Here is an 11,032-nt window from a genome sequence, read left to right as displayed (position 1 = left end):
GAAATTAATTATCTATGTGACCCAACGTTTTTCTCGATCGTGTGGTGCACACGCGACCATAGGATTAAAAGAGTCCCCACGTGCGAAGATCTTGACGCACTTAAAAACACTGGTGGGTCACCCAATCGCGGAGAACCGGTCTTTAGGTGGTTCCCATCACCTGCTATAGCCGGTAACTCCACAGGCCATCACCGATAGGTCCGATCATGGGGGGTCAATGGTATAAGAACTGGGGTTTAAGCAAAAGGTTGGGTGGTTTTCAGAGGGTTTTGGCAATCAGAGACAGAAAGAGAGAGAGAGAGAGAGAGAGAGAGATGGGTATAGTTTAAAAACTCTATTCCGTGAATATATGGGGTAGGAATTGAGGGAATGCTATTGTGTGATGCAAAGAAAAATTCTGATTCATTCGTTCATTTCGCCAATAATTCGCCGATCTTACATTCGCCTGAAAATTCCTGCGTTTCGCCGGAATTTCGGTTTTTGCTGAAAAAAGTTTCCAACTTCAAAGGAAAATTTTGGTCTAGAGGTGAGCATGTCCAATTCTCGTGGATTTTGTCTTACGGATTTCTTGAAAGTTCGGATTTTTCTTTTTTCCTTGTGGGTTTTATCGTAAAGACGAGTCTTTTTTCTTGAACAGTGTGTTTGGAATCTAAGAAATCATGCGAAATGAACAAGAAACTTCTAATTTTAAGCGAACTTCTACCGCAGAACTTTGATACTCCAAAATGTCATTTTTTTCTATAACAATATTTTATCAGTCAAATGGATTCGTCATTTTGAATTTTATGTGACTTTTGTCCTAAATCTCCTTAAACTTTGCTATTTTATGTCTTAAGTCATTTTTGTCCCCAGTTCAGACTTTGATGGTTTCGATCTGATTTTGGATTTCTTTTATCATCTCAGATTTTTTTTTTTTTGAAAATTTAAAAATTCCATCTCAAATCATCTAGTTTATCTTTTTCATTGTTTTTGTGTAAGTTTTTTTTTGTTTATTTTTTCTACAAGATCGAACTTTACTAGGGGTTTAGATCTATTTGAATTTTATTTGGTTTGAATTATATCCATTCTATTTCTTACGTCTTTTTATTTTTTTTCTGGGTCCTTGTATCTCTCAAATTACTTGTTTGGATGATTCTGCTTAGGCCCTCTACATCAGGGTTTTGTTGTGGTTTATGACTTTTTTTCCTTGGGTCTTGAAATGAAGGGTAAAATCCTCCAATTGTTTCTGTGGAATTTACATAAACTGAGAAGGGATTTGTGGGGGCATAATTCTTTTTTTTTTTTTTTAAACTAACGCCTCTTGTATGCTATTCACGTCTTAAAAGTTACAATTATCGTTTTTTAATACTTGATTTATTTTTATTTTTATTTTTTGCCTAATATCTGTTGTGTTGGTTTACTAGACGAATTGTGGACTTGGATTTTTATGTGCATGTTGTTTTTTTGCAAGATCATGTGGATCTGTTGGAAGTTATAGAATTACATCTTTGCACCTAGTTCTTCTTTTTTTGCTTCTTTTCATGGCAATTGTAAAGTAATTTTCCCTGGTCCAATTCTGGGAATTTTATTGGTTTTCGTTGCCTGGAATCAGGGCCTCAAAAATGTATTGGAGCCCACAATGGAATGGAAACTCATTAGATTGCAAATAGCAGAATCATTTACACATTGAAAGCAAGGAACCTTAGTAGTTGTTATGAAACTGGGTTTTTTATACAATTTTCCCCAACCAAATGCATGCATTGGCGTTTTATAGGGAACGGTCTTTCTATATTTTCCTGGTTTTTATTGTATTGAGGTAGTTTAGGTTATTTACATATTGAAGGATTGATGTCTTAGATCGGTATATGACTCTTTGCCCCTTCCTGCATCTTTGCCCTCACTGTGAAGTTTGTATTGATCATTCTTATGTTATTGGTTTTACATTCAATCTAGACAACAAATCAATAAACTGATCACTTGCTATCGTCCATCATCAGGCTTTATCTTTAATTCATTGAGCCTGAATTACTGGTGAAGTGCACAATTGTCTAAAATGGATCCAAGATTGCTGCTTTGCTGTGTCTGATGCATTCTTCTATGTTATGATTTCTGAGATATGGTGTTGCATAAGAGGTTAGACTATGGGTTCAATGGTTATCAGGTGCCTCCTACACCTCGAGCTACCAGATCAGCTAGGGTAAATATATTCCGAAATAATAGTTGTTGCCAATTGATGCGGTTTAGCTATTCTTTTTGTCTGCAACGCTGACCCATATGATTGATATTGTTTTTTTGCTTTTTTATTTCAGAGGAGAGTTACATTTAAAAAGAGAGCGGAAGACAATCAAATGCGTGCTTTTGACTTATTGGCCACCGTAGCTGGTGAGATGTTGCTTGAGAGAGAGAGTTCACCCGCATGTAGTAATGCATCAAAGGGAAATGATCCCTGTGCATGTGTTCAAAACGTGTGGGAGAATGAAGGTAAACTAGTTAAAATTGAACCTAGTTATCAAGGAATTAGTGATAGGAGAGTCTTAGCCTCTGAGCTTGTCCAACAAGCTGATGATCAAAAGTACGGCTTCGTGGAATCCCTATTTCCTCAGAATGATGGCCATTCAGGATTTGCTTCTATGGTAACCATCGATTGCTCAGAGAGCTTCGTTGATCAGAGGTTGGTTAATGGAAAAAACAAGAATGACACGGGAAATTTGGCTAGCAAATTAGATCTGGGTGTCTCTGGTTACAGGGAGTCTGGTGTTTGTAAATTAGATTGTGAAACTAAAATAATGATAAAAGATGAGCTGCACAATAATGGGAAGGTGCCTATTGTGCCTGTTGTCACTGGGACTGATAAGTGCAGTTTGGAGGATCCAGAGGTTTGGGATGGGAAACCTCCTGCACTAGTCAGTTCAGATAGTAGTGTCAAGGTGCCTTTGTGTGGTGACCACATTCCCCGTAGCTCTTTTCCCGCTAGTCGGGATGATGTAAAAATAGTTAGTAGAGATGATGACGAAAACTCCTCTGGGTGCACTCACCCTTGCACGATAACAAAGTCCATAAGACCGGTATCACGCATTGGAGATCGAAGAATAAGGAAGATTTTAGCTTCAAAGCATTGGAAGGTATCTCCAAAATTGAAGGACAATACACTGTTGAACACTGGTAAGTTGGTACTTTATTCAGTAGGTGGATTTTTCAGTATTTTGATTCCCTGTCTAGTGTGATTTATGAGGTTGTTGACTACTGTGATCCATTGTTTTAAGTTTGAAATTGTTTTTAATGTTTCTAGATGGGGATTTGAAGCCCATTTTCCGTAATAGGAAGGGCTATTACAAACGCCAAAGATCTCAAATGAATGTTCCTTTTAAGAAGAGGAAGATTTTTGAGCGTAGCTCAGTGTCAAATCCTAACCGATTATTCACTTGTGAGGGAAAATCGGATTCACCCGAGAAGGGCATCAATGGAGATGCTTCTGGTTCATGTGTAAAGATGCATGGAGGTCCTTTCTGAACCTCTTGTTTTTCTTATTTAATTAAACTTCTTATTAGTATGTCGGATTTTGTTGCTCTCTTTATTTCTTTCCCTAATATTGAAATCATTATGCAGCCACAGGAACATCATCCTCTGTAGTTTGTCAACACACTTCAATTCAATCTAGAGATTCTTACGGTATGAGAATTTGACAAAGTAACTTGAATATCTTCTCTTGGGCTTACTGATTTCTGAGCTTGAAGAATTACTTATGCTATTATGTGTTTTCTTTTACTCAGTGAAGCTTAGGATCAAGTCTTTCAGGGTGCCAGAGCTTTTTATTGAAATGCCTGAAACTGCCACCGTCGGTTCTTTGAAGGTACACGACTTTGATTCTGATAATGTTGTTAAGAATACTGTGTAGCTACTGTGAAGTTTGGACATTGTTTTTTAGGAGGCCAATATCACATGTAGAAACACATGTTCTGCATCTTCATTGCAATTTATGATATGGTGCAACTGAAGAATCGCAATTATATATGTTTGCATTAATTATCATGAGTAATAGGTCTCAGGCATCAAGCAGTTGGTTTTTAGTGTGTATTCTGATGTGGTGTAAATGTTCTTTAGAGGACTGTTATGGAGGCAGTGACTGCCATACTTGGAGGTGGATTACATGTTGGCGTACTTCTTCGCGGAAAGAAGGTTAGAGACGACAATAAAACTCTACTGCAAACGGGAATTTCTCATGATTACCCTCTAGATGCTTTGGGTTTTGCCCTGGAGCCTAACCCTTCACAAAATCCCCCATCTATATGCCCCAGAGATTCTTCCTGTATGCTTCCTTGTGACACTCCTCAGCCTCTAACAAGGTAATTTGAATCCACACTGGCCTTTTTAAAGCTAGTCCTTGTATAGTCAGTCCTCTTCCACTCAATCTTCTAGCCTGCTAGTTGTTCATTTAATTTGTTTTGTTCAACAGAATCTTGAGTTGCTTGCTGATTTTTAAAGTTATTCATTCCAAATTGTTAGATGAAATAATATCTGCCTTACCGGAGTTCTTTTCCAGAAAGTGAAAGAGATCAAATTGAACGGAAAACTTTATTTTGTTAATTAACTTTCATTTACAATCAGTATGTGCTGCAACTGAGTCCAATTAATTAGTACAATGCTTTGAGATTTGTGTTAGTTTTGTGGTTTGCAGCAAATTGGTTGCACTCAGCTTATGTTGCAATTTCCTTTTTGCAGCTATCCACCAGATTCAACTGTTGCTCATCAGGGCACTTGCCATACCTCTCCAGAGCCTCACTTGGCCAATCTTGGCAACTTCATCGAAAGTGATCATGATTCAGCACCTTCTCCCACTGACACATCAGTTGACAAAAGTACAACAGATTCTAAAGCTCTGGTTGCTGTACCAGAAATGAATGTTGAGGCATTAGCTGTGGTTCCAATTCACAGGAAATCAAAGCGATCTGAGATTGCACAGCGCCGAATCCGTCGACCCTTTTCTGTTGCTGAAGTGGAAGCACTGGTTCAAGCAGTTGAGAAACTTGGAACAGGAAGGTATGTTGAGGATAACACAACCAAAAAGCTATATATGTTTATGCTGGAGCTTCATTCAGCCTGGATTTGTTATTTGTTAAATTAAATTGGCTTGTGCATGATGCTGAATAGAATTTTATTTTCCCCGCCTTGCTTTTGGATGCACGGAACTTGGATATTTGTTTTTAGCAGCTGGTTTGATTCTGTGCTTATATCATAAATGGCCTTCTACTGCATTATGAAGTTTTAAAAATGGTCCTCTTAATTTGCAGGTGGCGTGATGTTAAGCTGCTAGCTTTTGATAATGCAAAACATCGAACTTATGTGGATTTGAAGGTAACGAATCTGTTTTGCTACATTTTTTGGGGGGCCGGTGGGAATACTTGGCACAGTACATTTGTATATTTCTTTCAATGTTTTACCTCACCAGTAGTTTTACTCATCCTGCTGGCTCAAATTTATGCAAGTTTTTTCTAAATGCATTTTTTTTTTAATTTATGACTCATTTTGATGAGGATGTTTTAAAATTACAAAAAGTTCACTTTATGACCTGGGCCCTTACAGAGCACATAGTTTAATCATTTCAGGCAAATGGTTGCTTGTTTAACAGGCTAATGATGAGATAGACTTAAGCTTTTTTGGTTTCTGTAGCTTTTCGTATTAAGAAACTACTCTCTTAAGGAATATCTTTAGTTCTATTATTACACGACTCCTCCCTCCTGTGTACTTTTCTAACATGCATTCCTTCTTTTTTTAAATCCTAAAACGCCCTTTATCAGATGACATAATTCCTACGTTGTTCTTTTCTTTTGTCATGTTATATTGGAAGAAAAAGAGCCGTAATTGTTTTCTTTTCTATCCTTTTGCCTTTCGGGTAGTAGATAGCTTTACGTGTTGGAATGGGGGGATCCATGTGGGTTTGGTTGTGATATTGTTTTGGGGCTTTGCACAGGATAAGTGGAAAACACTGGTGCACACGGCAAGAATATCCCCTCAACAAAGGAGAGGAGAGCCCGTTCCCCAGGAGCTCTTGGACAGGGTCCTAACTGCTCATGCCTTCTGGTCCAAACAGCAAGCCAGACAACAGCTCAAACAACATGCAGAGACTTGCCTTCTCATCTGAAAAGTCTTAGAAACAGAAGAGTTGGGAAGCACGTTTAGAAGAAACTTAGAAATGATGGGTTTAGAAGGATGTGTCTAGGTGTCTCTAATTGTTCTTTTTTTGTTTATGATTATGTAAAAATCAATGACAAGGAAGAAAAAATAGAAGTCTCTAAGAAATGTATGTGATGATATTTGTCCGGCCACGCTTCTTTTCCTGCTTGGAGAGGAGTCTTGGCACTTTGTAAATGGTTGAAAGAATAAGAGCTTGCTAACCCCATCTCTTTCCACGCCAATATGTTTGTATTTTCTGATCTTTTCATTTTAAAAAAAGATATTTACAATCGCAAATTTTGTAATTATCGTGTAATCATTTTAAAGAAAAGTGAATAAAATATTAAATTTATATAAAAAAAAATTAATTAATTTTTTAATATTTATTCTCACCTTTTTTTTTTAAAACGATAATTTTTTTGTCATGCTAAACATGGTCGTGCTGTTCATCTATATCTTCCTGCCGGTCATGCTGTTCAAATGAAGTGAGGGATGATCCTCATTATTTTAATTTGTGTATGGCTGAGGTGTCACGTTTGTATTGGCATATTTATTTTTACAGCCTTTGAACAGCATGACCGATAGGAAGATATTATCTTCTCCCAAAACTCATATCACATGAAAATATCTTATATAAACTAGATGTTAAATTTAACTTAAGATGACAATTTTATCACTTAATAGATTCTTCGGTATATATTGGAAAGGGAAGAATATGCTTTTTATGGCATTTGAATAATTGAGCCGAAAGTTCACTGTCCACGTGTCATTTTCCAAATGGGTATCAAATCTGCTATTGTTACGTCTTTATCATTGAAAAAAGTTTTTTATTTTATTTTATGAAAAACGTTACTTTACTTTTTCATTTTGTCCATTCTATATTACCGTTGGTTAAATTTTTTTTTTTACTTAATGATTAAAGAAGTGATTTTAAATATATTAATATATTTTTTATTTTTTTAAAATATTTAAATATATTAAAAAAATCTGAATAAAATAAAAAAATAAAAAATACTAAACGGTACGTGAACGTAAGAGTGGAGCAACAGAGTAGCCCACTCTTTTTTTATGCATACTTATATATATTATACTTATATATATTATTGAAAAATAAATGTGGATTGTGGAGTAATGCCTATGTGGCTATAAATGGATGGGATGTCTCTTTCCACATTTTAATACCGAATTTTGAGGGATAAATAATATAAACAAATGGCTATGAGATTTTGAGGACTTTTTTTTTTTCCCCTTGGAATTAAAATTGGGGCTCAAATGTTTTGATCCATAACCTTTTAAACATAAATTTTAAAAAAATGTGTGTTTATATGTGGTTGAAATTTCATAGAATTACTTTTTATTTGTGGTTGAAATCTCATTTTATATATTGTAAACCTTTTGGGGGGATGTGGTGGGAAGGAAAGATGTGGTTAAATAAATAAAAAGAGTATTATTTATTTTATTTTCTGAACAAGCTCCGATTCCATTCATATTTTTTTTTCCTAATCTCCCAATATTATTTATTTTTCTTAGAAACATTGGTACATGAATTCAAATCTTAAATCTATTTTCATCCGTAGTGACATTTAGGGCTCGTTTAGACAGTGAGATGAAATGAGATAATTTTAGATAAATTAAATAAAATATTATTAGAATATTATTTTTTAATATTATTATTATTTTTAAAATTTGAAAAAATTTAATTATTTATTATATTTTGTATAAAAATTTTAAAAAGTTATAATTATTCAAACGGGCGTGTTGAAGATTAAAAAAGAGTTATTTATGGGCGGCCAATAATTATTTAGATAAAATCAACAAAAAGAGAGCTAAAGTTTGATATTGAATTCGGTGAATCTTTTAAGGGATGTAGTGTGTGCACTTTGGGATCTCCGACATGTCGATGGGCTTATTGGTTTGGGCTTTGAGCCTTAATTAGCACCTAAGGTGTTGTCATCCCCGTCTTAATGTTAAAATGGGCCCTTTCAAGGTAGCCCATATTAAGATTTGCTAAAGGTAGCCCAGCTGTGTAACCGGCCCAATTAACTTTATAGGCCTAGTTCTCACCGAGACACTCCTCCAAACACGTATCTATCATATGCTTAATAAATATTTATATCGTACTTACATTAATTTTGGAAGAAAATTTGATAATGTATATTACTTAATTAATTTCTTTGGTAATTGTGTTGGGACTATTTATCGTGATTAGTGGGGTTACTTATCTCTTTAGATGATGATACGAGCAGGAGAATTTTCACGCATGCCCAGGAAAAAGGCCTCACTTTTACGACCTGTGTCAAAGCTCAAAGCACTCATTCATGATTTATGAGTTGCAAAAAATATCAAGAAAGCCTACAGATTTTTTTTCTCTTTTTGCCTGAAACCGTACCCTTTGAACACATCTTTTTCTTCTACTACTTCTTCGCCAAGGAAAATGTTAATTTCTCTCTTTATTTTGTCTTCTCATTTTATCTCTTTATTTTAATTGCTTGTATATTTAATTTACTTAATGATTAAAAAAATAATTTTTAGTGTGTTGATGTATTTTTTTATTTTTAAAAATATTTACAAATATAAAAAAAAATATAAAAATAAAATAAAAAGACACCCAACTCCTTCATGAAACCAGACAAAGTCCGCCTACAAATTGAAATGACACATTTTGACTGATGAAAAAAAGCTACTCTTCTCACTGGTACTATCGCTAGTGGCTCTTGTTAGAATCTTTTATTTTTTTTAAATTTTTTTATTTAATAATTAAGAAAATATTTTTTAATAATATTATGGTTTTTTTTTTTTTTTTAAATAATATTAAAAAATATATGTAAAAAAAAAAAAAGCTAATATAACTAACCGCAGCTAGCGGTGGCTGTAGAATGATTCTTTGACTGATTTCAAGCGTCTGCGCGCAGGTCGTTACAATGGGGCCAATTCTTTGACAAAAATAAAAAAGGTAAATCTGAGAAACTTTTCATGTTGGGCCGCCTCGTGCTAATTTGGAGAGAGAGAGAGAGTCAGAGGAGAAGAAAAATCGTAAAAAAAGCAGGCATTGGACTATGTTGTTAGTGGTGGGGTTCAAATTCCTCTGTTTTCTCTTCAACCAACCAAAAATGGATCTGGTAGCTTTTAGGTTTCATCAGGTGCATGCATTACCGTCTTAAGCTTTTTAACTTAAATTTAAAGCCCCATGATTTTGTCCCACGGGAAATACATCTGCATCAAACTACATACCACTCTTTTATGGTGTGAACCCCAACCGATTGGTCAATAAATAAACTTACATTTAAGGAATAACATTGTTATTTCCTATCAATTTTATCATTCTTTAGTTATCATTCCATAGTGCAGTTTTTTTTTTAAATATTATAAAAAAAAAAATACTTGATTATGTGTTAGGAGAGGTTTGGATTCAAAACCCACCTCAATTCATCTCATCTCATCATTACAACTTTCTCAAATTTTCACACAAAATATAATAAACAATTCAACTTTTTCAAATCCCAAAACAACTTTTCTAAATTTCCATACCAAATATAATAAATAATTCAACTTTTATTCTGTTATTCACAAATCATCTCAACACATCCTAACTCATATCTGAATTCAAACCTCTCTAAGTCTCACTTTGTATTGCAATATCTCTCATCTTATTTTATTTCATCTGATGTTATCTCGTCTCAATATTCAAATACTACAAATATTTTTTAATCTCAAATTTTTAAATTTTTAATCTAATCATTACAATTTTTTTAAACATAAAATATAATTCAACTTTTTTAAATAAAAAAATTATATTATAATTTAATTATTCTCTCTCATTTTTCATAATTCTATAAAATATATTAATTTAAATTATTTTAATATTATTAATAAATTATTTACTATTCGATTATCTTATTTGAGTTGGCTATCCAAACAAGACGCATGAAGAGAAGAATAGCAACCGGAGAAGGGAAATGTCACTTAAAGCATGACAAGACAGCTGGACAAGTAGAGGCAACAAGATAGAAAACGGAACTTCACCAACCAAGGCATCAATCTATACTTCTTCTTTCCAAACCTCCTTCTCCCGTCATTTTTTTATCACTTTAAAAATTTAAAGATGACAAAATCCTGAATAAACAAAAAAGAACTGAAAAAATAAATAATTGGGTTTAAAGAAAAAAAAAAAAAAAGGAGAGGGAAGTCGACAAATAAAAAAACTGATAGCGATTCCCATTACGGGGAAATGGATTAGGTATTATTATTATTATTATTAATAATGGATTAGGTATTTAGTTTCAAATCTCAATGTTCAACTTAAGACGGTAGTTCTACCGAACACGTTTATTTTTACAGATGAGATAAGATGAGATAAAATGAGAATTAAAAATTAAATAAAATATTATTAAAATATATATTTTTAATATTATTTTTATTTTAAAATTTAAAAAAATTAAATTATTTATTTTATTTTATAAAAAAATTATAATAATTAAATAAGATTGATTGAGAAGTTTTAAAAAAACAAACAAGTCATACTTTAAGCAAGCAGGTGTGAACGTTTAAAACAATAAAACAAAATAATGAATTGAGGAATATGTTTTTCATGGTTGCAACATCATCTATTCAACCTTATTAATTAGAGGATACTGACAATACTCCTTAAAAAAATTAGAGAAACATTTTCACATTGTATGTACGTTGAAAAGAAAAATATCACACATTCAAATCTAATCCAATCCAACTGCTACCTAATTTAGTAGTATGACAACATTTGACCAAATCATCTGGTAAAACTGACTTGTCAATAAAAGTCAAAAATCAAGCTAAAGGAATCATTCCCACTTTTTGAATGAATCGAAGTCGAATCCATAAAAAAAAAATTGAATAAAACAGAGTT

At 33.4% G+C, this 11,032-nt stretch overlaps 1 protein-coding gene across 2 annotated transcripts; it reads left to right on the top strand.

The window, feature by feature from the left end:
• The first annotated feature begins 254 nt into the window (after window positions 1-254).
• On the top strand, window positions 255-6,392 carry LOC108992993 (telomere repeat-binding protein 5-like). 2 transcript variants are annotated; one of them, XM_018967738.2, is made up of 10 exons: window positions 255-526; window positions 1,977-2,176; window positions 2,289-3,141; window positions 3,269-3,478; window positions 3,586-3,648; window positions 3,750-3,829; window positions 4,081-4,322; window positions 4,699-5,016; window positions 5,268-5,331; window positions 5,948-6,392. In XM_018967738.2, exons 2-10 carry the CDS (start codon window positions 2,096-2,098, stop codon window positions 6,116-6,118), a joined length of 2,082 nt encoding a protein of 693 aa, XP_018823283.1. In that variant the 5' UTR covers window positions 255-526; window positions 1,977-2,095; the 3' UTR covers window positions 6,119-6,392. The 2 variants fall into 2 exon arrangements, with proteins under 2 accessions (XP_018823283.1, XP_018823284.1); XM_018967739.2 differs by lacking the exon at window positions 1,977-2,176 and having other exon boundaries at window positions 269-526.
• The last annotated feature ends 4,640 nt before the right edge of the window (window positions 6,393-11,032 follow it).

Source organism: Juglans regia, chromosome 14 (assembly GCF_001411555.2).
Source record: "Juglans regia cultivar Chandler chromosome 14, Walnut 2.0, whole genome shotgun sequence".
Taxonomy (NCBI): Eukaryota; Viridiplantae; Streptophyta; class Magnoliopsida; order Fagales; family Juglandaceae; genus Juglans; species Juglans regia.
The sequence above is the reverse complement of the archived record's forward strand: the minus strand, read 5'-3'. Positions and strand labels throughout refer to the sequence as shown.

Bases quoted from the DNA above. Each gene is read 5' to 3' on its own strand.
- LOC108992993 (XM_018967738.2), top strand. From the start codon at position 2,096: ATGGTGTTGCATAAGAGGTTAGACTATGGGTTCAATGGTTATCAGGTG. The intron at 3,142-3,268 runs GTAAGTTGGTAC...TAATGTTTCTAG, and splicing joins CAATACACTGTTGAACACTG to ATGGGGATTTGAAGCCCATT. The intron at 5,017-5,267 runs GTATGTTGAGGA...CTTAATTTGCAG, and splicing joins GAGAAACTTGGAACAGGAAG to GTGGCGTGATGTTAAGCTGC.